At 37.0% G+C, this 25,000-nt stretch overlaps 1 protein-coding gene and 1 non-coding gene across 3 annotated transcripts in view; one reads left to right on the top strand and one right to left on the bottom strand.

Annotated features, from left to right (window-relative positions):
* Positions 1 to 3,310: 3,310 nt before the first annotated feature.
* TRNAM-CAU (transfer RNA methionine (anticodon CAU)) lies at positions 3,311 to 3,382 on the top strand. Its single transcript has one exon. It is a non-coding gene; the product is annotated as a tRNA-Met (tRNA).
* A 3,819-nt stretch (positions 3,383 to 7,201) lies between these two features.
* The window catches only part of LOC113801639 (ubiquitin carboxyl-terminal hydrolase 19), an 18,061-nt gene continuing 262 nt past the window's right edge, over positions 7,202 to 25,000 (bottom strand). Inside the window, exons 1-19 of one of the 2 annotated variants that reach the window (XM_070145116.1) lie at positions 24,969 to 24,993; positions 21,680 to 21,835; positions 21,191 to 21,465; positions 20,628 to 20,887; positions 19,117 to 19,307; positions 18,699 to 18,811; positions 18,357 to 18,564; positions 17,675 to 17,901; positions 17,332 to 17,571; positions 16,972 to 17,112; positions 15,192 to 15,305; positions 14,752 to 14,934; positions 14,201 to 14,413; positions 13,453 to 13,819; positions 13,001 to 13,098; positions 12,720 to 12,844; positions 12,057 to 12,197; positions 11,728 to 11,888; positions 7,202 to 11,581 (exon numbers count right to left, since the gene is read on the bottom strand). In XM_070145116.1, the coding sequence (XP_070001217.1) occupies positions 11,286 to 11,581; positions 11,728 to 11,888; positions 12,057 to 12,197; positions 12,720 to 12,844; positions 13,001 to 13,098; positions 13,453 to 13,819; positions 14,201 to 14,413; positions 14,752 to 14,934; positions 15,192 to 15,305; positions 16,972 to 17,112; positions 17,332 to 17,571; positions 17,675 to 17,901; positions 18,357 to 18,564; positions 18,699 to 18,811; positions 19,117 to 19,307; positions 20,628 to 20,887; positions 21,191 to 21,465; positions 21,680 to 21,764 (3,438 nt within the window). In that variant the 5' untranslated portion in view covers positions 21,765 to 21,835; positions 24,969 to 24,993 and the 3' untranslated portion in view covers positions 7,202 to 11,285. Of the gene's footprint in view, positions 11,582 to 11,727; positions 11,889 to 12,056; positions 12,198 to 12,719; positions 12,845 to 13,000; positions 13,099 to 13,452; positions 13,820 to 14,200; positions 14,414 to 14,751; positions 14,935 to 15,191; positions 15,306 to 16,971; positions 17,113 to 17,331; positions 17,572 to 17,674; positions 17,902 to 18,356; positions 18,565 to 18,698; positions 18,812 to 19,116; positions 19,308 to 20,627; positions 20,888 to 21,190; positions 21,466 to 21,679; positions 21,836 to 24,968; positions 24,994 to 25,000 lie in introns of those variants that run through there. The other variant, XM_027352199.2, reaches the window with a different exon arrangement.

Here is a 25,000-nt window from a genome sequence, read left to right as displayed (position 1 = left end):
GAGCACATACACTCTATAAGTACTGATATGGCAAATGCCTTAATACAATGTACCAAAAAGAATGATTATTAAAAAAAAAAAAAAGAAAAAAAAAAAAAAAAACTGATAAAAATGGGTGTGTGCGTGTGTATGGTGGGGGGGAGGGGGTAGGAATCCACCGAGAAGGCAAAGGGCGCCAGCCTGGAATAGTCTGGGAACCACGTGACTCATAGAAAGATCTAGAAGCGATGCGCACATGGGGATTGATTGAATTGAGGCCACGGCGATGTTAGGAGAAAAAAATGCAAATGCGTCTATTTGCCATAGTCAGCTGACACGATCAAACGCAGGATTAGTGGGAGGGCTGAGGAGGAGGAAACAGCCGAATACCGACATGCGCAGGAGCCGATTTTACGTTTTGCAAAAGGACGAAGCTCTCGATTTAACCTCTCCAAATTGCCCATGGAAGGTGTGTATATATCCAAGATTTTTTTTCCTTCTGTAAATCCTCACCCACACCTATTTTTGAGATTTTGATCACACCCAAATATTCAAACGAAATATACTGAGAAGGTCGAAGTTTATTTATTTATTTTTATTATTTTATTTTATTTATTTATTTATTTATTTTTTTTTTTCTTGATGACTATGTTCGTTTTTTTCCGCGCGCTCCAAAGCACATCCCCAAAGAACGTCCTAATTCTTCTCGCCAAGTCAGTGTGAACTCTTTTCTTCTCTAGATTTTGACACACGCACACACACACTACTCGAATGGCGTTGAAGTCGCCAAGCAAAATAAATAAATTCTGAATCAAATATTGTAATTATGTTAAGACCGAAAGGCACATCTGCTACAATTGTGTATTATCGGATTTTCTCCGTATCCTTTCCCTTACCTATCCTTTTCTATTATTCCTTCTCCCTGGCGACGCCTCCAAAGTGTGGCGATAACCGTCGAAGATGATGGTCGATATATAGTTTGTTTGTTTCCCTGTCCCTCTTTCTTCTTGGTTGTTTGGGTCGTTTGGATTGCCGAACTATCGGATTGGTCTTCAGAGATTTTATTTGCCTATTTTCTCATCTCCGCACCAAGCCTGGGGCATGGCCTGGGGTTCTCTTCCGGGGTATAAGTACCCATGGTTGGAGGATGCAAACTGACCCGTCCTGCACGTTGGTCCTTGGCGGTTGGATATTGTGTGTGTGTGTGTGTGTGTGTGTGTGTGTGTGTGTGTGTGTGTGTGTGTGTGTGTGTGTGTGTGTGTGTGTGTGTGTGTGCGCGTGTATGCGTGTGTGTGTTTACGTGTGCGTGTATGCGTGTGTGTGTTTACGTGTACGTGTATGCGTGTGTGTGTTTACGTGTGCGTGTATGCGTGTGTGTGTTTACGTGTGTGTGTGTGTGTGTGCGCGTGTATGCGTGTGTGTGTTTACGTGTGCGTGTATGCGTGTGTGTGTTTACGTGTGTGTGTGTGTGTGTGCGCGTGTATGCGTGTGTGTGTTTACGTGTGCGTGTATGCGTGTGTGTGTTTACGTGTGCGTGTATGTGAGTGTGTGTGTGCGTGCGTGCTCTCGATTGGATTCACCTCGCCTCAAGTCAGGATTGCTGAGTCCGTATGGCTTCCCCAAGTTAAGTCATTTCTTTGGTTATGTGTGTGGACTCAGGCGTGTGACATGCTGCATAGCCATCCGCATGGTGTTATCTCTTTCACCGTGTCCCACAACAGTACTTTGATATCCAAGTGTTAGAGAGCTTAGAAGGACCAAGTGAACTAGAACACTTCTGGAGGGTCCGTTGATTTAGTACTTTTCTTTCTTCCCGGGATAAAGCTCGTCTGGCTCTTTTTACTTGTTTTGTCGTTATACATTTTTTTCCGAATGCGTTGTCTTGGTTGATTTCTGCGTGACCATGTGGGTGCCCGGGCAGTCTTTGTGATCCGTACCTCCCGAGAGACTTAATCTTGCCATCAAATGACATTTGGTTGTTGTTGTTTCGGCTGATTCCTGTCTGACATTGTGGGCGTGCAGGTCTTCGTGAACAGTCTCTTCCTTGACTTCAAATCCGGCCTTCATATCGTTTTTTTATTATTGTTTACATGAGTATATTTACATGGTGCCTGTCAGCATTAGCTCTTGATTTTAACGTTGTTAAGATCTACTTGGGTTGGACGTTAACACTATAACGTAATCAAGGGACTTGGAGGTTTTTATGCTGGCCCCTAGTACTAGTACTTACAGAGTTGGGACGTCAAATCAGGAAAATGCGCATTTTTATATTTCTATTGCAAGTGTTAATTTCATGTGCATAACCTTTGCTGTAATAAATCGGTGATACACACATCTTTTTTCTATTTCATTTACGTGACTGAAAAAGCTCCTGTAAAACTCCACTGTGAGTGCAACTTAATCCTCAAAATGAACTTCATACCATCTTAGAGTTTTCACTCAGTCCCCGTCAAATATAAATGATTGCTGGTTGCTATCTCGCAACCCCTGAAAGGCTGTAAAACGGCTGGATGAATCAAAGTATATTAAGCTGATAAAGAACAGACTAAAACTCTTGCTATACCTGGGCCCCCGCTCCAAGCAGGCGGATGCTCAAACTGAAAGGAAGAATTATATTACCTTGCATTTTTCTTCCAAACATGTCCACGCAGACGCTCAGCTTAAGCTAACTCCCTTTTCACATTTACACACTTACACACCCAACGGTCAGCACACATACAGTATTTTCCATTCACTTTTCTCTAATACATCATTCACGCCCACATACTCAACACACACGGTTCCCGAACCTACTAAATCGGGTGATGACAGCGTACCGTAGGCCTGGGACCTTACATCTGTTCACTGCAGACGAATCTTTCCTCTAATAAAATTCCATATTCCCGGTTGAGCCCAAAGTCAACAAGACACCTTAATGTCTACTGGGTCTACGCCCTGCTGAAATCATGGTAATAGGAATGAAAATTATAGCGATAATAATAATAATGATAATGACATTTGTAATAATGATAAAAAAAAATAATAATAACAATAACAATGAAGATGATTGCTACTATTATCATTACCATAATGGTAACTATAAAAAGTTTATATTACTGCAATTATAATTATTATAATGATAACAGTAATTCTACTACTTACAAAAATATTACAGTAATAGTAATAACAATAATAACTGTAACATTAATGATAATAATGATAAGCATCATCATAAAAGTAACAATAATTACAATGTTATGATAGTAATAACAATAACGCGTAACTTCAGCTAAGTCAGGCCACATATAGATCGTTTTTGTCTGGACAATTTCCTGTACACCAGTGATTACAGAGCAGAGTGGCGCAGTGGAAGCGTGCTGGGCCCATAACCCAGAGGTCCGTGGATCGAAACCACGCTCTGCTAATGATCTTTTATAACTTCCACATTAGTCTTAGGTGTAACAGATTTCCAGTATCATTTCTCCTCTGTTTACTTTCCCTTATTTCTCTTCTATTATTTTTTTTTCTTATTGCCGTCGTCTTGAACTTTCTCAACAAGATCCTGGGGTACTGTTGGCGGGACCACGTGTCCAACCAACGGTTATACCGTGAGACTGGCACAGGACCTATTTCCTGCACAATCCGTGATCGCTAACTTAGGCTATACGGCCACCTGGCTTGCTTTCCTCAAGAATGATCCTGCCCTGGGTGAAGGAGGCCTGTGGGATAACCTAGGATGCCGTGGCTTGTCAGGAACGTTTGCTCAAGCATTAAGGCTCTTAACATCAACATTGTAGTGGGAAACACGGACTCCGGTCCCCTACACCCCAGTCTCTAAAACACCTGCAGCACCATAACCAATGCATTGGAAACTATCGCAGAACTATCTTCTCTCAGTGTACTCCATCTGCCTCTAGTGTCGGATCTTTGCAGGGAAATGATAGTTCTGAATGCGCTGCTTTCCCCAAGCATGGAACAGTCGGTATTAGAAGTCTGGAGAGACATCTTTTTTAGGTGGTAATTATCTCAGGCGAGACACGTCGTTGAGCTCCGCCTGTTTCTGTGACGTAATGGGAATGGCCGCAATTGACGGCCAGCTGAGTTACTATACTGGTAATTTTTTTTTCTTTTTCTTTTTTTGAACGGTATACAGTATTTTGGAATCTAATATCCTGGATGGCTTTTGTGGGTTGTGCTGTGGTCTATATATTCAATATAAGTACGAATATGCGCGAAATATCCGAAGTATGAGGAACGTACACATACACACGCCTGCTCGATTCCTGCCGAGCGAGAGATTTCCTTGAGAGGTGTCATGTTTGCCGTAACCGATGGAAAAGATGGCATAATTATTTGCTAACAAACGACCACCTAGATAGAATTCTAACGCAACACCCACATTTTGGAGGGTGCTAAGTTATAAAAGCTCTGTGTATTTCTTTTGGATTCCTAGCGTAACCTGTGTCAGAAGTTCTCTGTAATCAGTTAGGTTTGCACTAGGTCTGTCGCTCTCTGAGCGTAATAAATTGTTTAAACAACAACACACACACACACACACACTCTCTCTCTCTCTCTCTCTCTCTCTCTCTCTCTCTCTCTCTCTCTCTCTCTCTCTCTCTCTCTCTCTCTCTCTCTCTCTCTCTCTCTCTCTCTCTCTCTCTCTCTCTCTCTCTCTCTCTCTCTCTCTCTCTCTCTCTCTCTCTCTCTCTCTCTCTGTCTCTCTCTCTCTCTCTCTCTCTCTCTCTCTCTCTCTCTCTCTCAAATGACTTTTAAAATTCTTCATCCAAGGCAATAAAGCCAAAAGGATTTCAGCATATTCACATGTTCGTCCCTGTTGTTTTAAATATAATTTGCCAACCTTCTATACTGTAAATAGCATGAGGGGCAAGGCAGTTTAGCCAGATATCTACCTGTGTTTTAGTGGCAAGTGTTTAGTTTGGAGTGATATCTGTAACACAGTCATGCGGGGGTGACTCTTACTGCTCAAGGCATTTGTGTACATAAATTTGTATTTATTGTACTTAATTCTGTTTTACTACATATAGTAGGCAAAGATAAATATGGAATGAGTGAAGACTTGTGTAAAACAAGGGCAAAAGTATATACAACTTAAATTTTATTAAGAATGGTACAAATTACATCACTTAGAACTATAATAGCATTACACTAGCATTGTAACAACTGTAATGAGACAAAAGGATGCATTAATTCAAAATCTTTGATAATAACAATACATTGAAATCTCAATTGCAAATGTTGAATAAAGTGAATTCATTGGTTATTTTTATGTAGCTTCTTTGCACATGTAATTGTTATAATGAAATTTGCACCATAAAGAGAAGGCATTAAGCACTATTTTCTTCTATTTGGCAAAACATTACAAAGTTTTAGGTACCAAGGAACAATTAGATAAGGAGTTTATATATCAAGCGATATTTGTACTTATTCAAGTGTAGTGGCAGTATCCAAAGTTGAATATGTCTCTTTATCTTATAGATTAAGATGGAGTAAAGATGCCAGGCTTCAATTTTCTTTGGATGAACAATTCTGGTAGAAATAACAAGAGCTATAACAATATCTATTCCAACTTTTAAATATTATGCAAGTTAAGGGGAGGAAATACATGACCACATTTACAGAAGCAAGAAAATTGTGAATTTAAAAGTGAAATCCCTCAGTAAAGTAAGTTTGTCAGTTCATCAAGAATAAAATATTAAAACCTTTTTCTATCATAATGCTGAAAAACTGCATTCCAACAAATTTAAGATAAAAGTGGATTTTGCTTTTATATTATAACAAATAATTACAGTATTCAACAATTTTTTAAGATGTCACAAGAAAAAACTAAGAAATTTTCATGGATTGATATTCAAGCAAATAATCACCTGTAAATATATGTATTCACAAATTTCAATTGCAAATAGTTAAGTGTTCTTTTGCATGATTCCATCTTTTTGCATTGCTCAATCATTATGTTTATTTTAGAACACATATCATTTGGTTGATATAGGTTTGAATTGAAATTTTAGATCTTAGAATACGATTATAAAGTATAATTTTCACTTTATTGCCCAATTCTAGTAGGTGAAAGTGAACCAATAATTCTACAACAGTATAAATATCTAAACATGAGATATTGGAGGGGAGGAAGAGAATTACCGTAACATATTTTTGTAACAATTTATCAATATGGGATTTTGTAAAATGTAAAGTGCTCATCTACTAGCTAAATCATCTAGATGTAAGGAAGGGGAGCAAGAAAAAAGTCTTGTCAAGGGAACTTAAGAAGATGAGAATGAATAACGTAAGATCTAGCAAAAGGGTGACACAGGGCAGCTAAGCAGACTAACAATGAAGGAGTCAGGGAGACCCAATCACAAACATAATATAGAAGAGACATAAGAGGATGATAAGAATGAGAGAGAGTAACAAAACATATCAATGAAACGTATCCATGTTGACAAATGTAGAAAAGGTATGAATGAGACTGGATATCTTCACAATACAAGAGATATATTTGACCGGTTTCGATTACGTCTTCATCGGAAATACATGTATTTCTGATGAAGACGTAATCGAAACCGGTCAAATACATCTATTGTATTGTGAAGATATCCAGTCTTATTCATACCTTTTCTAAAAAAACATATCAAACAGGATACTATAGGAACCATTACAGTCTATTAGGTGAAATGAAGAGAGACTAAGGTCGGAACAAAAAGAACAAATGTGAACTTGAGAAGGACAGTGTCCCTCAGTAACAGTGGTGAATAATCCTATGCTGAAGAAAAGGTTAGAAAGGCTATAAAAGCAAGAAGATTGAAAGTCCTACATATAGGAAAAGGGTAGAAAAAATAAGGTTCACTGTTCTATAACTGACAATGGGAAGACAGAAAAGCTAATACAGGTGAATGATAGAGAATGAGAGGAAGACAAAAGAAGTTGGGATTCACTTGTTTGTCTTTTTTTTCTTTTTTTATTTCCAAACTCAACATATTTTAAGCAACCACGAATTCTATTCCAGTGTCAAATACTTGACAAATGTTAGTACTCCATTTTTCTCTTTACATTTTACCCCAATTGTACAAAATTTCTATGAGTGATCATAAAATTGAACGAATCTTCTTGGCTTAAAACGTGTTTTTTCACGTCTTGCCTTGTAATGACCTATTACAACAGAATGCTGACTTTTCTCTTACTTTTGCAGTCGATAAATAAGGCTCTTGTGTAAACAGAGACCAAATTAGCAAAATCTGAGTTTATTTTCTAGAAAGTCTACATAAAGCCAATTATTTGGAATTCAAAATATTCTAGTTTTTTGCTGTTACTTGATGCATTCACTTATTTTATATAAATTTCTATTCAATGTTCTTCGTCAAACCAATTTCTTGTATGAACCTCAATTTTCTTAACGAAAATAAGAGTGCACTTCTATCAAGTCCTTGGCTGCAGTATGCCATCTTTATTGTAATTTAGATTATAAAGTTATATTCCAATGACAATGAGATCAAGTAAATGTGAAAAAGGCTACATTGCTCCTCACATATTGATAGATCAACTGACAGAAAAAAGTTCTCTAATACAGGTAGACATTGTCAGATTTCATAGACAGAAACATGTAGTTTATTTTTAATTTCTCTTTTCACATGATGTATGTCTATAAGAGAAAGGATATCTGAAATGTATCCAAATCACAGGACTTACATATCTTCAAATGCTACCTAGAAATCTGAATATAAATGTTATTGTATATCACTGGAGTGTAAAAAAAATAAATAAATAAAAAAGTTTTATCTTGATGTGTATTGATATCCAAATAAAAGTCAGTTAACTATCCAACAGAGTTGAAAAATGGGTGAAACACAGTACAGTCAATGCACACACAAATAAATTAAACCTTATCATATTAACACATGAAATGAGGTATGTTCTAGATCAGTGTCTAGGAATTCAGTAGCACTACATGCAGAATTGAAGAGATACAAGAGAGACTGGTATGCACAGCACTTTCAACACACAGAAACTGCTTATGCAACCAAAGAAATATCCAGAACAGGAAGCAACTTCAGAACATATAACACTTACAAAATGGGGAGACACCACTTACAAAACTGTAACTATAAATGGCAGAAACAATACTGAATTTCTTTGAAAACTTTTTTTTCCACACAATTACATAAAATTCTCCATCAACCATATTCCACTTCTGCACTCTTCTCTCTCACCCTCAAAAGCATATAGGTATAGAGAGAGAAAACTTTATGAACAGATAAAGAACAGCAGTGTAATTCTGAAGAAAAGCACAGTGTTATTCTGACAAACTAAATACACATTAGCCTGGCCTGGTTTGATAAGCAAATACAAAGAAAAAAAGGCTTAGAAAAAACAAAATCTATCCCTTTATACAGTCCAAAAATGATTTTAAATACTTAGTTACCAAATTCATTGTGACCAGATCAAGACTAGCATGCAACAATGTAGGTCAATTAACCAAAATAATATTAACCTCATTTAAATGCTATTATGTCAACTTACAAGCCATCGAGTGAATAATTTTGAATCCAATATACAAAGGAAGACACTAGAGACACGTACCTTAAAATTACTGATTAATTTAGATGGTTATATTATCAGGTAATTTATCAAACTTGGCTACAAAAAACTTACGGGATTCCTTATGAGAAAGATATGCTTAAATGACTCCCATTATATCCAGTAATCTTTCTACAAGCTTCAGCATAGAATCAATTTCTCCAAGATTAACCCAATGCTGCCAGGGATGGTATTTACGTACATGCTGTGCCCACTGCGTTTCATTTATCAATTGTCTCTACACATAAATGGCTCCAAAAGTACAAATTCACTAATGCGCCAGTTACTATTATTACTGAAGTCTTTCCTTGATTTTCAGCAACATTTTTTTTATCTTATGTTGAAATCAGTAATGTAAATAACATAATGTTTATAATATAAACAACACTGATATTAATGGCATTTGGAAAAGAAAAAAGAAAAGAAAAAGAATCAAGCAAAAACAAATCAGGTGAGCTCACAAGGTCTACTAATGGACTCCTTAGTGATCAAGTAGAAGCTGAGCCATCTTTGTGGAGTGACATTTCACGAAACAATACTACAGTGAACAGCATTTTCCAGGCGACATTGGGTTAAAAGAATAAAACTAAAAATGCTGCATCTCCAGAAAGTTCAAACTTTCTTGCAAGCTCAGAGTGCACATTCAAGAGACTAGTATTACTTAGGAAAGATAAGAGAAAGATGTAATTTTCAGTCTGAAAGGGCTAGAAGTTTTACTTGTATCTTCCAACTACCCAAAATAGTTGCTCATGGTCAGGCATAATATGTATTTAATTCATATACCTTTAAACATTATGTTTGGAAGAAAGGAAACAGAAAAATAAAAAATAGAAACAAAAGAAAAAAGAACCCAAACTCATTACTAGACCCTACAAAACAGTTCCCTTTCCTTTCTTGCAATATACACACAAAGGTCAATAATATAAGGTGGAAATACCAAGTAACAAATCATATTTGTCCGAGTTTTGTTAAGATCTCTATGAGAGATTCTGAAGACCCTTCCAAATATATCTTTAATGAATGATGACTAAAACGAATTTTGCACATTAAGTGGAAGAAGAGTTTTTTATCTACTTGAGGTAAAGATATAGACAACACATTAAAGATTACAAACCATTACATATATCGGATGAACACAAATGTGTCACAATAACCCATACCACATAGAGTTCTGGACAGTGCTAACAATCCACAATTGTTAACCTCTGAGCACTGTCACTGCTAGAAACTGAGAACAATCATTTTACAATTCTGAATATAAGAAAAGGGTTTTGTTCCTGTACGAATGCTAACTTTCATATCCATTTAAAATGCTCTCCTCACAGATTCTGACAACCTTGATTTGGAAATAATCATTTGTTATATTACCAACTTTCTAGTCGTTAAATTCTGGACTGTCAATATAATGGGGATTGATTTCATTTCCTACACCACAAAATTATACACGAAATGCTTGTTATCGAACCATTATTCTGCTCTTTTATAAACTGCACCATTCAACATAAGTAAAAATACACAACTGGTGAAGATGTGATGAGCACAATCTTTCTAAGGAAATGCTCCCATCCATAAACAAAAAACCCTTCTAATGACATCTTACTATTAGTAAGTGCTCCTACCAGAAAATGTAAAATCAGTGAGAATGCTTGGAAAGCTGAAGTAAATGACAACAGAATTCACTGTCATTTCCTGCAGCAATTTACTTAAGTCCACGAACAAATGCCGATAGGTCTGAGCAACTTCCATGTATAATGCTAGGTAAAATGCAGACATAAGGTTTGAAAAAAAGACTCTTTTGAAGGATAAAAAGAAATTATTCACTTATAGTGGAAATACCAATGCAATTCTTACACATGTCATTATTTGATTTACTACAGACAATGCAGTAAAACCCATGAAAGTCCATTTATCTAACATGTATTTGCAAGTTCCCCTTATTCCTTGCTCCGTGAATCAAGGAGATTAAAACATCTTTTTCTTATTAAAGCTACTATTGTTTTTGGCTCTGTGAACTCCATAATTTATCTATCAACAAGGGTTCTCTAAATATAGAAATATTCATCTTTTAAAGAGCTCAAATCTAAAATCATTATAGCATTTTTGTTGAACTATGAGGTTATGAAGAAGTCAAAGTGCTGTATCATGCAGCCACTTGCCAAACATTATATTCCTTCACCTGAGGTAAAACTGACAATTTTAGAGTCATTAATGCACACTAATCACCTGCAGAATTACACTTTATTTTCAATAAAAGATACTATTTACAGTGTCAGTGATTTAGCACATATAATAATTTACGAGTGTGGATCTTACGCAAGACACTAATACTCCTTTCCACTGGTTGCAAATGAAAAGTACCACAAATTCAAGAGAACTAACTCTCCCCATTTCCTTCCTCTCTGTGCTTCCAGTTCTTAAAGTGGAGGACATTTTCTTTATATAATTATTAAAAAAAATAAGTTATGCAGAAAATGTAATAAATTAATACTACATAAAAAACAGAAATAGTCTAATCTATGTTTTGCTACATCAATTATACAACCAAACCTGATATTTTAAGTGATGATTCCTTTTGATGGATGGCATAAGAAATACTGACATGCTATGTGGTACTGTACCAAGTGCCTGACACAACCAGAAATGCTTTACAAGTATAGAAAAGGAAAGTGCCGTTATTTCCACATTTCTGCAATTACATGTTTGACACCAAACATGTTGTGCTACTACTCGCTGGTCTAGTCAAGTTCTTCCTGAGTGGTACTTAATTGTTCCTCGCCCTCTAGGCTTGAGGAAGAGGGTTGAGAGGAGGAGAGCTGTGATGTTGAGGAAATTGACATAGGAGTTGATTCTTCCATCTCAGCCGTTTGTTCAGGTACAGTTTCCTCCTGGACGACTGGTGCTGGGGGAGGCAGAGGTCTGTGAACTGTGAATGGCGTGTCTCTACGTCGGTACAAGAGTAGGTATGCTTGCTCATTTACGACTCGAGATTCTGGGCAGAAATTCACTCTGCTGTCATCAAACAACCTCCAGTCTGGAAAAGTAAATTAACCAATTTCCAAATAATGATGATGATGAAAGTGATAAAAGATGATAATCCAACTGAATAAACCAATCAACATTAAATTTAAGATCAAAACAAATATGAAATACTGCACAAAGAAAAAAAAATACACGTACCAACTTCCGACTGTCTGGAGTCTTGTTTTGCTGTGGTGCGAGCATATGCAGTGTAATGACCTCCAAGCAGGCGACCCATGTGATTAATCACTCCATACAAGTCATAAATTGCAGGCCCGTCTTCAGGCTCACACGACATGTATGGTTGTACATTTAACCCTCTGGGGAAAAAAAATATATAAAATATATAAATAATAACAACAAATGTTCAAACAACCAAAAAATATCAATCCGAGATGAGCAAATGAGGTTAATTTAGGTTTTCATAATCAGAAAACATCTTGAATGTCACAAAGATGAGGAAACTTTTAATGCTTTAAATAACTTACCTTACTGGGTACTGGACGAACTTGTCAATCTTGTCGGAGTAGAGGACATATTTGAAGGAGAACCTCTTGAGCTGGATTATTAAAATATGAGGGAGTCTCCAAATACTCATTTGTTTAGTTGCTTCTACAGGCATTTTGCATCTGCAAAACATATTAAGAGTAACAGTTACGTAAAAAAAATAGCAATAATAACTACAACATTAACTTTAATAATAATAATAATAATAATAATAATAATAATAATAATAATAATAATGATAATAATAATGATAATAACAATAATAATAACAATAACAATAATAACAATAACAATAACAATGATAACAATAACAATAACAATAACAATGATAACGACAACGACAACGATAACAATAACAATAACAATGATGATAACAACGACAACGACAACGACAACAATAACAATACCAATAACAATAATAATAATAACAATAAAAATAATAATAATAACAATAAAAATAATAATAATAACAATAACAATAACAACAATAATAATAATGCAGGTAAACTCCTGCTGCCATATACTTCATAAAATAACAAAGTAAAATTCTTATAAAACACCAACTTCTTCCTTGAAATCATGGTAATTCCAGAAACAGATATTCCTTTTCCAGTGAGAATCCACAATAAATCTTCAGAACTCACCTTGGACAGCGCCAAGAATCTCCCTCTGATAAATTTTCAGGCTGTGTAAAGAGATCAATGCATGCCTCCAGGCTCGTCTGCTGGTTCCGCTGCACTGAATATGAACCTTCAACTTCACAGTCCACCTGTGTTAAATTGTGCATTAGAAACAAATCCAGGAAGTGAAGTGGGAACCAGAATGCAAGGGTGTTTTAGCAAGGCACCTGAGTAAAGAAATTACAATTTATGTTAATGACTACTACTGTAATAAGCAATGTGAAAGTATATATGGAAAAACCAACCTCTTTGTTCTGAACAAGACAGTGGACAGGCAGCCTTTCATTGGTTCTCCAATCCATAGCTAGGTAATACTTGTCACTCAGGTCCAAAGGCTCATCACCTGTTAAGATATGTATCATAATTTCATTAAAAATGATACAGACGGAGATCAATGCCATAAGTAAGTAATTCAGGAGAATTAACAGAGACTATAGTTCAACATCCCTGAATAACATTTAGGGAAAGAAGTCTTTGCCCACTAAGGAATTCAGATCAGATGTTACACTATATATGATAAACAAAACATTGCACTGTAAACTGAAGAGAATATCTGTAAATGAAGAGCTAAAAATATCAATAAAAGATCTTTTATCTATTATCAGCAAGCGAAAGAACTAAAGAAAAATATCCTCTTGAATGAACACCACCTTTCCCTAGTGAAAAGACTCCTGTGACTCCCATCCTCATGTCTTACCTTTATCCTCTAAAGTCTCCCCATTAGGAGCAGGCAGGTTCTGAGCCCGGTTGTTGACTGGCCTTATAACAAAAAGTTGAGTTGCAGATGGTAACTGGAGGCTTCCTCTTGGCTGGACTGCCCGGACACTGGGAGAAGACGAGAGCTGTGGAGGCTCATCACAGCCACTGTCACCACCTCCATCACTGCCTCCTCCTTTGTCACTGCTGCCTCCCCCATCAATGCCTCCTCCACTATCTGCAGCTCCAGCATCACTTCCCCCTGCACAGTCTTCCGGCCACTGATTCTGCATATCTCCCTGAGAACTCTCACTGGCCATCAGCACATCACTGTTCTCCCCTCTCTCCTCATTGCTGCCATCTTCAACCTAACAGAAGAAATGTCATAGAATATAAGGTTTCTTATGTGAGCATCTGATGCCGGTTGGGATGCTAGATAAAAAACAGATCATGACATTAACCATAAATATACGAATAATGAAAATTAAACAGCATTAAACAATTCAGATCCTAACATGTCAGTGTATTAAAAATGTGTTTGTTTCAAAGAAGAATAAACGTGCAACAGAATGCCACAAGACCACAAAATATTACAAAATACTTTGAAAAACTTTTCATTCAATAAATTTTTCATACACTTATCTAACCTTTACAGTAATTTCTTCTAGACATTAAAAAAAAAAAATTATTGGTACTTCATTGAATTCACAATTAAATTAGCAATGATTAACATAATAATAAACTTTTACCTCCATGTCATCATTTTCTTCATTTGAGAGGTCTATGCTTGAGGCACTCCCTCTGTGGGACGAATCATGAGAAACGGGAGGCTGGAAGATATCGACCGAATAACGAGCATAGGCTTCCATGATTCTTGTTAAGCGGGAGTAGGTGGCGTGGCTTTCGGGGAGAGACAGGATAAAGGGGCAACCCACTGGCTCAGGTACCAGCTTGCAGTGTACCTATAGCAGAAAGTATCACTGAATCACCTGTCGCCTCAGACAATGATTATGGCTTATCATTGAAGTTTATAAAGTTGATACAAAAACTCACAAGGAATCTTATCTAGACAGTTAACACTCTTATTTTCTAATGTTCAAAAAGGTTTCTTGGTATCCGAGATCCACAAAATCTCGGATACCTAATTAATTTAAAGGTAATTAACCTTTAAATTAATTAGTAAAATTTTATTAAAGCAAGAAATCAGTAAATAAATTTCCATTCTACAGCTAAACTTCTCACTTGGGCCATTAAAACCTAAAAGACATAACTAAGACCCATAAACTTCAAAAATACAAACCTTATGATTCAACCAATGATTTTTCTGGCAGGCCTGGTGACAATACCCAGCTCTGAAACACTTGGTACAGCGTCGTAGCTTGGTCCCAGGAGCAGCACTTCTAGAACAGTAAGCGCAGCGGGTGGGGGGGTTGGGAATCATCATGCGCTGTACCACTGCTACTTCCACTACAGGCTCTCCAACCTTAAAAAGTGAAGAATATTTAACAAAACAACAATAGTAAATCAAAAAATAATAAGTTGTAAGCCAAACAATATGGTAGGAACATCTTAAGATGTTTTGGTTTTCTTTTTCTTCAAAAAAGGCCCATGGGTCATCAGATTATGTCTTAAAACTTAAATATCTAATTTTTCCTCAGACTTAAGACATGGAATATCATTCTGCTTTACATTACATCAGAATCAGATAAAATGAGAAAAAGCAATACTGCTAAGCCTTACCTGATGCTGACTATAGACTTCGTAAGCCATGAGTGTATCACTGGGAACAACAGATGATAGGGAAGCCTGTTTGACAAATATCTTATGGATCTTCGATTTGAACATTTCAAACACCTGAAAAAAAAAAAAAATAGATTAAGTGCTTTGAAAATAAATTCCTTGAGGCTTATGCTAGTTTTGGAAAAAACAGGCAAAATTTTTAGCAAAGTTAATAGAATTCTTTACATCTAGTCATCAGAAAGATGAAAGAAAGGTGGAAATATAAACCTAAATTTATTCTAGTATCTTTCCCATAACTGAGTAGTATATGAAACCTTCAAAACTTTTGCAAAGAAAGAAAATTTAAATTAAATCATAATACTGCTCACATGTATGTATATCTATATCTCTATAAATAGGGCTATATGAGTATGAGTATGAGTGTGTCTGTGTATGTGTATGTGAGTATGTATGTGTATGTGTATGTGTATGTGTATGTGTATGTGTATGTGTATGTGTATGTGTGTGTGTGTGTGTGTGTGTGTGTGTGTGTGTGTGTGTGTGTGTGTGTGTGTGTGTGTGTGTGTGTGTATAAGTGTGTGTGTGTATAAGTGTGTGTGTGTATAAGTGTGTGTGTGTATAAGTGTGTGTGTGTATAAGTGTGTGTGTGTGTGTGTAAGTGTGTGTAAGTGTGTGTGTAAGTGTGTGTGTAAGTGTGTGTGTAAGTGTGTGTGTAAGTGTGTGTGTGTGTGTGCATGTGAGCGTGTGTGTTTCTGCGCGTGTGTGTTTGCGCGCATGAGTGTGCGCACGTGTTTGCGTGTGCGTGTGCGTGCGTGTGCGTGTATGTGCGTATGCATGTGCGTATGCGTGTCTGTCTGTCTGTAGGATGAACAAGAAAACGACTAAGAGTCATGTTCAACTGTAGAGCTCAATTCGAACAGATACATTTACAAGGCAAAGAACTTGAGGTAGTGGACAAGTACATATATCAAGGGCAACTCGTATAGATAAACACATCTAATGAAGAGGAAATAAAGCTACGCATCAGTCTAGGCTGGAGCACCTTTGGCAGACACAGTAGCACACTAAGAGGTTCCTTGCCATCGTGTTTAAAAAGATAAGTCTAACCAGTATGTCCTCCCAGTTATGACCTATGGATCAGAAACAGACTACAACCAAATTACTGGAGAGGAAACTAAAGAGTGCCCAGAGAGAGATGGAAAGGTTGATGCTGGGAATTAGCCTAAGAGATCAGAGGAGGGCAACATGGATCAGGGAACAGACAAGAGCGGAGGATATACCTGGGAGCATCAAAAAGAAGAAATGGCAATGGGCAGGTCATACATGTCAGAGTCTGGACGACAGATGGACAAAAAAAGTAAAAGACTGGACTATAGATAACATAAGAGGCTAATGGCCAAACTGATGACAAGATAGCATGACGAAATAACAAAATTTGGGGCCAAGACTGGAAACAAAAAACACAAGACAGAAAAAGTTGAAAAAGACTGGGAGGTCTGCATCCTGCAGTGGATTGATTCAAGCTGATGATAATGATGATGTATCTATAAATCTATGCAATTAGCAATGATAATAAAAATAGAAGTAACAATATTAATGCTAACAATAACAATATCATTGACAAAAATTACAACAATAATGATAATAACAGCAATATAAAAACAAACAAAAAAACAAGAATAACTATAAAATAATAATAACAATAACAATAATAATAACCACAAATTTTAATAAGGTAGGTAAAGAAAGTAGCTGCTACTTGTTCAAGACACATCCTTACCTGAATACAATTTGGCTGAACTTCTGTAAGTTCTGATAATTCATTCTTCAGTTCTTCTACTCCAGCATCTGCACACACTCTAATAAAGAACTTCTTGGGTTTCTGATAAGGATCTTTCCAGAAAAAGATCACTTGGATGATCTTCAATAAGAGAGGAAAAGTAATAGCATTAATTCCTACAGTAATAACAGAACAGTCTGCAAGTACCCTATGTCTTTTGATAGCCAATATAATAAAGACCGTGATCATGGGGCCACTCTTTATTTCATGCCATTTTAACACATCTATATATATCCAATGAGCTTTAGATAACCCATCTAAACTTACAACTAAATTTTTCTCATAAAAACGGACACTTACCTTCTGATCTTTTGGTATCGGGACAGACAGACAGCAAAATTCGTCAAACTTCACTGAAACTTTATTACACTGATGACAAGTAAGGGTAGACTTGAACTGGCCTTTGAAGAGGTCATCGATAATAGAATCATTACGCATCTTATGCAGCTTCCATGATTCGCCTGCAGCCTTGTGATCTGGCCATCCATCCAGATCTGGAGGCTCGGCTATGTAAGGCTTCTTCTTAATACGGTTCAAATCCTGGAAAGATTTCAATCATTTCTTATAACAAGAGAAGACAAACGAAATTACATATCAAAATAGTTTACATAGATTTTTACCCCTATCACTTCCTCATTCTTACCTCATGTAAACCATCTAACAGCTCAACCATGAACTCCTGAGCATCATGCTGGGCAAAACCAGAAAACTGATTGGCCTTCATTGACATCATGGACTTGAGTTTGGTGGGCGCGTGAGACCTCAGTGACCCGGACCACAGAAGCTTCATGAGAATGGCAAAGGACACAGCCAATTTCCCTCCCATGCCCAAGGGATTATCTTTGTTGATATCCTGCTGGAAATTTGAATCTGAAAATGCAGTTGAAAATTCAAATATGCAAACTCTCTAAAGGTCAAAACAGAAGGCAAGATACACAATATTGATACAACAAATGTGTGCTTTTATGCTAAATAATAAACAAATCATGATGATAATAATAAAAATAAAAACAACAATTACAATGATAATAATAACAATTAAAACCAATATTAACACCACTACCACTACCACTACCACTACCACTACCATTACCATTACCCCTAATACTAATACTACTTTTTAAAAAGTGAATCATCCTAACACATATAGAATAGCTAAAAGGTGATCAAACTTATTCAACTTTGTAAATCAACATTCCTAAATTTAAATAATTACAGCATCAATACTTTTCTTCATCCTGAAAATGGAAAAGCTGTAAAATACCTCTGCTCATTTGCCAACTGGATAATTGGTAATGAACACTGCACAGAAACTTCTTCAATACCTAAGAAATATTCCCTGAGTTCTTGAGTGTTGACTAGGCACTGCAGAACACTGTTCATGAAGCAAGTGTTGCCTATGTTATCTAGACCAGTAGTTCCTCGAGGGGTAACTGTACCACCTCCATCACACACATTTGACGAGGAAGGGTAGTTGGTTGGTGGGCTGCCGCGCATTCCTTTGGTCACGGGAGACACTAAGCACATGGGTTTCTGAAAAGGTTAGAGATCAATTAATGCTCATTCAAAGATTGCAAAACTGGATCTTTCTTCCCTACAGTACTGCCTGAAACCATATATACATTCAAGTATGGTAAAGTTTAACAAATGTGTCCCTTGTACCATACCTTGCTATCTGTTGGGGTTGGTGGTGTTGGTGGTGCAGGTGGGATATTGGAAAGACTTGGGGTTTCCGACTTGCTTGCCGCCATCCATGTATTTTTGACAACTTTGTTACTTCCTACAAATTTCATAGAAATAGAAGATATAACAGGAAATGCTAAAATGCAGACAAGTGAGAAGCAATACTAATATCTTCAATCTAAGCAAAGATCATCAATCTTCAATGACACACTTCTAAACAAGTCCACATATTCATCATTCACTCTTGAACTCCTTTTACATATATCTTTAAAAAGTACAACTCATAAATTTCCATTTCAATGCACAGGTCATTTTACCATATGAAAACAAAAATATCCTCTTTCATATCAAAAGAATAAAAAAAATAATACTAATAAATAAAATTATAACATTTGAGCTCACCAGTCTCAGGTGCAACAGTTGTTGGAGAGCCCCACTTTTTTTTGGTTTGCTTTTTAAGCTTGATTTCTATATTATTTGCATTAATCTTGAACTTGCATTCATCCAGGACAACTCTATCTTTAAGAGTCAAGTACCACCCAAATACAGATTCTTCATTTGAGCCCGGGTGTTGCTGAAGAAATCGCGTATCACTGGAAGAGGAGTTATGAATATTGTAAATGAAGTTTAGAAAGACAAAAACATTTAGGCCTAAATTGCTGTTGCCCTCAGGCATAGAAGGACCAAATATAGTTTTGTTTCATCTTTTTTTAACTTGTTTTCCTGTTCACTTTTTCTACTTGAGTTTTAGATAAGTAACTGTTGACAAGTCACATGAAAGCAGAGTAATTCTCCTCTATCAGAAATTCCAAAGCTGTTACATAATATACTTATGGCATGTATATGTCATTGGAGTTGAGATAAGAAATCATGACAGTTGACAGTAAATTTTTAAAGGATCTATTCCAAAATGAGTTATAATTCAGGTCACCCATTACTTTAAATTAGCAAGAGGTATATGTACTATAACACAAAAATCTCTGGTGGTGAACTCCGTTTTTATAAGTACCATGGTTAAAAATCAAAGGTAGTATAACCACATACCAGTATTTCATAATCAACATGTTACTTTATACAAATCCTTAAGCTAAAAGAATATTTCTCCAAAATAGAACATAACTTGTGACAAAGAAAAACAAGAAAATAATTGGACCAATGTTCTACTCTTTTAACCACTACGATCCGGATGACGTTACGGTCTAGTCATGGAAAATCTGGGTCGAGAGCCGGGTGACGTGAACATGCCATACATCAGGCAAAATAGCCACAGGCCGGGTGATATGAACTTGCTGTCATGAGCAAAGTCTGGGTGACAAAAGACTTGCCACAAGTGCACAAACCTCTTGGGTGTGATTTGACTCTAGTGCTTAGAAAGGGGCTTTGGCATTATTCCCATCAATAAACAAGTATGGTATGTAACGTGAATAAGCCATGATTGGAAGAGTACTGGCTCAGGGAGGATGCCATTTCCATGCTGTGCACCATATTCCTGGCTACTGTGACTGGCAGCGAAGGTTGTACTATGGAAAATCTAAAACTAGGGAAAAAATGAGATATATGACACCAAATTCTCCATACTTTTTTTTTTGCACTGAGTCATCTACTATACAGAGAGACGATATAGAGTCTGTGCAAGGAAAAATGAGCTATTACCATCTGGATAATGCAAATAAAAAAATATAAAAATGGCCAATAGGCTAAAAGTTTACACAAAATAACTTTGCAAAGGGGAGAAACAGTCTTGTCACCGCTCATGGGAGTTCACGTGCACCCGTCCTACACACCACACACCCAGGATGTTGGCTACTTACGTAACCCACTGCCCATATTTTCGGCACCTAGATTTCCGTGACGCAACCGGATCCAACAAGTGAAGAGTGCATACCCAAAATAGACAAAACCTCACTACATACCTTGTAGAGAATCGTGCAGTCACAGAATCTTCAGTGAACTTAAGATAAGAAGTTTCTTTATTAACATTTTTCACATAGAGAAATATCACTAGGAGAGACTCTGCATCTCTCTCTACATGGTCAGTCTTGATATTTGTGACTGGAATGACATTATTGTCAACTTTGTCGTCAAAGTCTTCCTTTTCAGCATTTTTGCCCGGAGATGGTGATGATGATTTTACTCTGCTGGTAATAATTCTTTCGGGGGTTTTCTTGGTAGGCTTGGGGTAAAAAAAAATAATAATAAATAAATAAATAAATGATGATTTGAAATCTTTCCATATCCCAAGAAAACAATATTGCTTTTTTTATTAGAAAGCTAGTTATATAAATATCTAATTTGATATGGAATAGGCCTAAATGATAACCCTTGACATTATCAAAGGACCACGTTAATCTGGTACTAAGCTGATAAGTATCTAATCAGTTCAAGTTCCCAGCTAAACATACTATAACACAGATAAAATAATGCGGGAAGCCTTAGAGAGATACAGAAAAAAATGATCTTGACTAATCATTCTTACCTCTAGTTGAAGCCATTCTATGTTGGGGTCATTTTTCAGGAGTTTTATAATACATCGAGGTCCTTTGAAGGAGATGGAAGTTCCCTCAGGTACAATGGTTTCATAGAGTTTGGTAGAGAACTTCCTTCCATCGAGCAGGGACACGGACAGTCGTGTCGGCTCAGTGTGGATATTAACAGTTCGGTTGTCATGACCTGGACCCACCAATACTGACACTGCCACTATCTCATTCTTTTGGGTCCAGTCAAAAACTAAATCATTGGATATGGAATTTCCTGAAATATCAAACCATAATTAAAAATTGTATCTAAACTTGTAGTGAATAGGAAAAAAAAGTTCAAATTTGATAACCACAAAATGCATTTTAAATACTATCATACCAGCATTTTTTCTAAGGCTTAACATCCACATTGGTTAGTGCAACAGTATGGAAAGTCTCTATAAAATACCTGAACAAACAAATAAAACATGAAAAAAAGGAGAACATACGGTTTTCCCTGTCCTTCTTCTTTTTAGTTGAAGTTCCTAAATCTTGCTTGTGTTGATGTTGCTGCTTTTTACTAGACGGCTCCATGGTGTCGTCTTCGGTTGACGAGCACCGTCTTTTCCTGTCACCACTGATGTGCACCGTGGATCAAAACCAACCTGTACATCAGAGAAAAACAATATTTAGCAAGTCGGTTCAAACATTAACCCACTCACGCCGGGTACATTTTGTAGCCAAAATTTTAAAAATCCGGGCGGCTACAAAATCAGCGGGCGGAGCTTCCCCGGAGTCTGTCCGCCCACCTGGCCGCGTGCCGCTTCTGTCGTAGAGCGCAGCTCCGAGACAGCATCGCACTGGCGGGCAGTCCGACATTGTTTATTTTTTCCCTGTGTCTCATATATGTGACACCCGGGACGAATGGGTTAAAGGTTATATCAACTTAAATATCGTTACCTTCTCACACGTTTATCTAATATTTGCAAAAATATAAATACATATAGATACATATAGACAGACAGATGGCTTTGTTACTGAGACTATGTAAATATAGTAATGAATTCAATTTGAATACTATATCCACTCACAAGTTCAGTACGGTTATGATCAGAAATTTAAATTTGGATATTAAAACGTATAGAAACAAGAAAACGCTCACACTTGGAAATATTTTTATGAAAGAAACCTGTTATAAGTTCAATTTTAAAAATTGTATATTTTCACTGAAATAGGTTAAGGTTTCACTACAATTTTTTGAGTATATCATGAAAACATAAAAAATTGCTGTAAGTAATATATTTAAGTATTACTTTTGTACATCTTAGATATCAAACAGCAAATTTGTGGCTGAATCAGAAAGTTTATCCATTGATAACCTAAATAACATTTACTCATTATTTCTATATTTCAGTAGTTCTAAAGAGAAGCTTTACCTATTATATTGCATTTTTAAACACCACTCCGGACACTACCACTCAAATGCCTTCTATTACAACATAAAATTTTTTGGTAACTTTACTGAACAGGACAGCATTCTCGAAAAAAAAAAAACATGAATGTTTACGTATATGCAGGAGAGTGCCTACTGTGGTGCTGCTGCTTTCCCTCCGCACATTATGTGTCTGTGCATGGATATATAAACACATTTGTGTATGTATATATAAACCCTTGCAAATATATGCAAGCATGCAATTATATATAAATGTGCTCAGAAAGAGTGGAGGGTTTGGTTTCAGCATGTGCTAAAAGCATTCAACTCCTTTGGCAGGTAAAACCCGATTGCCTATGCAGGCCCAGGGCGGCAGACCTGGGCCCTGTAAGGCTGCTTGTAGGCACTGATCCCACTTAATCTTTACAGTAAGGAAGCACTAAGCTTGGGCAAACTGAGGAAAGTTTTCTTGGAGAGGGCAAAAAGTTGCAATCGTTAATATGTGAAATAATCTGCAGATATGAATCGTAACACCAATCATAAATGAAAAAGATTGTGATAAGGACCACACAGACTAAGTCCACCTGGTACTCTCAAGTTTCAACTATCTTGCCATGTATACTGAGGTGAAAACAATGTTACCCCCTTAACAACCCTCCCATCTGGCAGTACCCAAACTGCACACCCAGGCACGGTATCTTTGATTGCTGAATAGATTTTCTGATATGGAGTTGGGGCTTTAGTCTCTAGAGAGTGCACTATATAGTTAAAATTTAAACAGTATACAACTGGCATGCAGAAAAGAGCTTCCACACTAATACAACCTGGCAACTTCTGTCACTGTGATCCAAGAATGAGACCAGGTTGGAAAACCTGCAAATGCTCAGTGATACCGTTCTTAACCAGTTTTGAAATATATCTAATATCCTTTTTGCTCACACCCAATTTTCTTTCTTGCAGATATTTGAATTCCAACATAACCAACACACAAAAAAAATAAGTCCATCCACATTTCAAAACAATCATGAATAATATTCACAATTTAACCCACTTGCACCAGGTGTCACACATGTGACACTCGGAAAAATAAACACTGCCAGCTGTCCCACTGGTGCGACACTAGATCAGAGCTTGCGCTTCAATTTTGTTGCCTGTGGCAGGCGGCACACTGGTAACAGGTACAGCAACTTAAGATTGATAAGTAAATTTTGTGATATGGAATTGGGACTTAGTTTCTAGCAAATGCGTCCATACTATAAAGATTTACACAATCACTTAATTATCAAGTCACTTCAGAAAATCATTATCAAAAGCGAAAAACAATAACTGTTGTTCAAAACATCTTGGTTGTTTGCACTATAAATGTCCTTTGCTTGCAGATCACAGCCCATACATTGTCTTTGCTTGCTACATCGCATCTGCAAAAAACAATTTCCAACCAGGGAATGAGATACCGAGCTACAGTGGACGGAATGAATCAGACTGCAATACATAAGCAAAATCATAATGTTGGCCATCGTTACAATAGCATTTGCATGTAAACTATGACAGTTGTAGGCAACCATTAGATATCGATAGGTCATTTCATGGTCCTTTATTGATGTTATCAAAGGGTATTTTTGTGCTTGTCAGTTGCAGGTATTAACTATGCATCATAGGAGTTACAAAACCTAAGCAGCACATTAAATAAGAACACATGTATGATAAAATACTGAATGTTTACTTTCGAGCTGGTTGCATGGTGGGCAATGAAGGCCTCGGAGGTTCCAAACAGCTCCGCTGTCCTGCTGGTCCTGACAAGGCGTCTGGACAAGCAAAAAAGGAATTCCGACCACAGCATCAATACACCCACACAATGTGGAGATTTTTGGCAGCATTTGCTGGTGAATGAATCCTTGACACCGCACTATCATGAGATGCGACTTGACATCACTGTACAAAGCCAAGTTTCATGAGGCTCTAAATGGCATACAGTGATCATAAATACAAAAAAGAAACCTCATTTAGAAGCGGGTTTCATGGCAGGATTCGCCTTCTCAACATGCCAGCATCCAGACACCACTGAATCATGCAATTCATTACCAGCTGGTAATGATAATGTGAATTCCGAGCCTAAAAATCAAAGTCACGTGGGATATGAAATTTTAAAAAATCAATAATAACGCCACTGAACACTAGTATCCAAATAACCGATTGTACCCGGAAAACTCCCGCAGACTTGCCCACAAAGCCAGGTCCTCCGCCCTCGGGTCCAAGGGCCAGCTCGCCCTCCCGATTCCCGCGCCCGATTCCCAATCCACACCTGAGAGATGGAGCCACGGGGAACCACACGAAATAACAGAACCACACGCGCCGCCTTCACCAACCCGAACTTATCGGCTTCGAAGGAGGGCACTTT

This window comes from Penaeus vannamei, chromosome 33 (genome assembly GCF_042767895.1).
Source record: "Penaeus vannamei isolate JL-2024 chromosome 33, ASM4276789v1, whole genome shotgun sequence".
NCBI lineage: Eukaryota > Metazoa > Arthropoda > Malacostraca > Decapoda > Penaeidae > Penaeus > Penaeus vannamei.
Note: the sequence above shows the minus strand (reverse complement) of the source record. Positions and strands in the feature narration are given on the sequence as shown.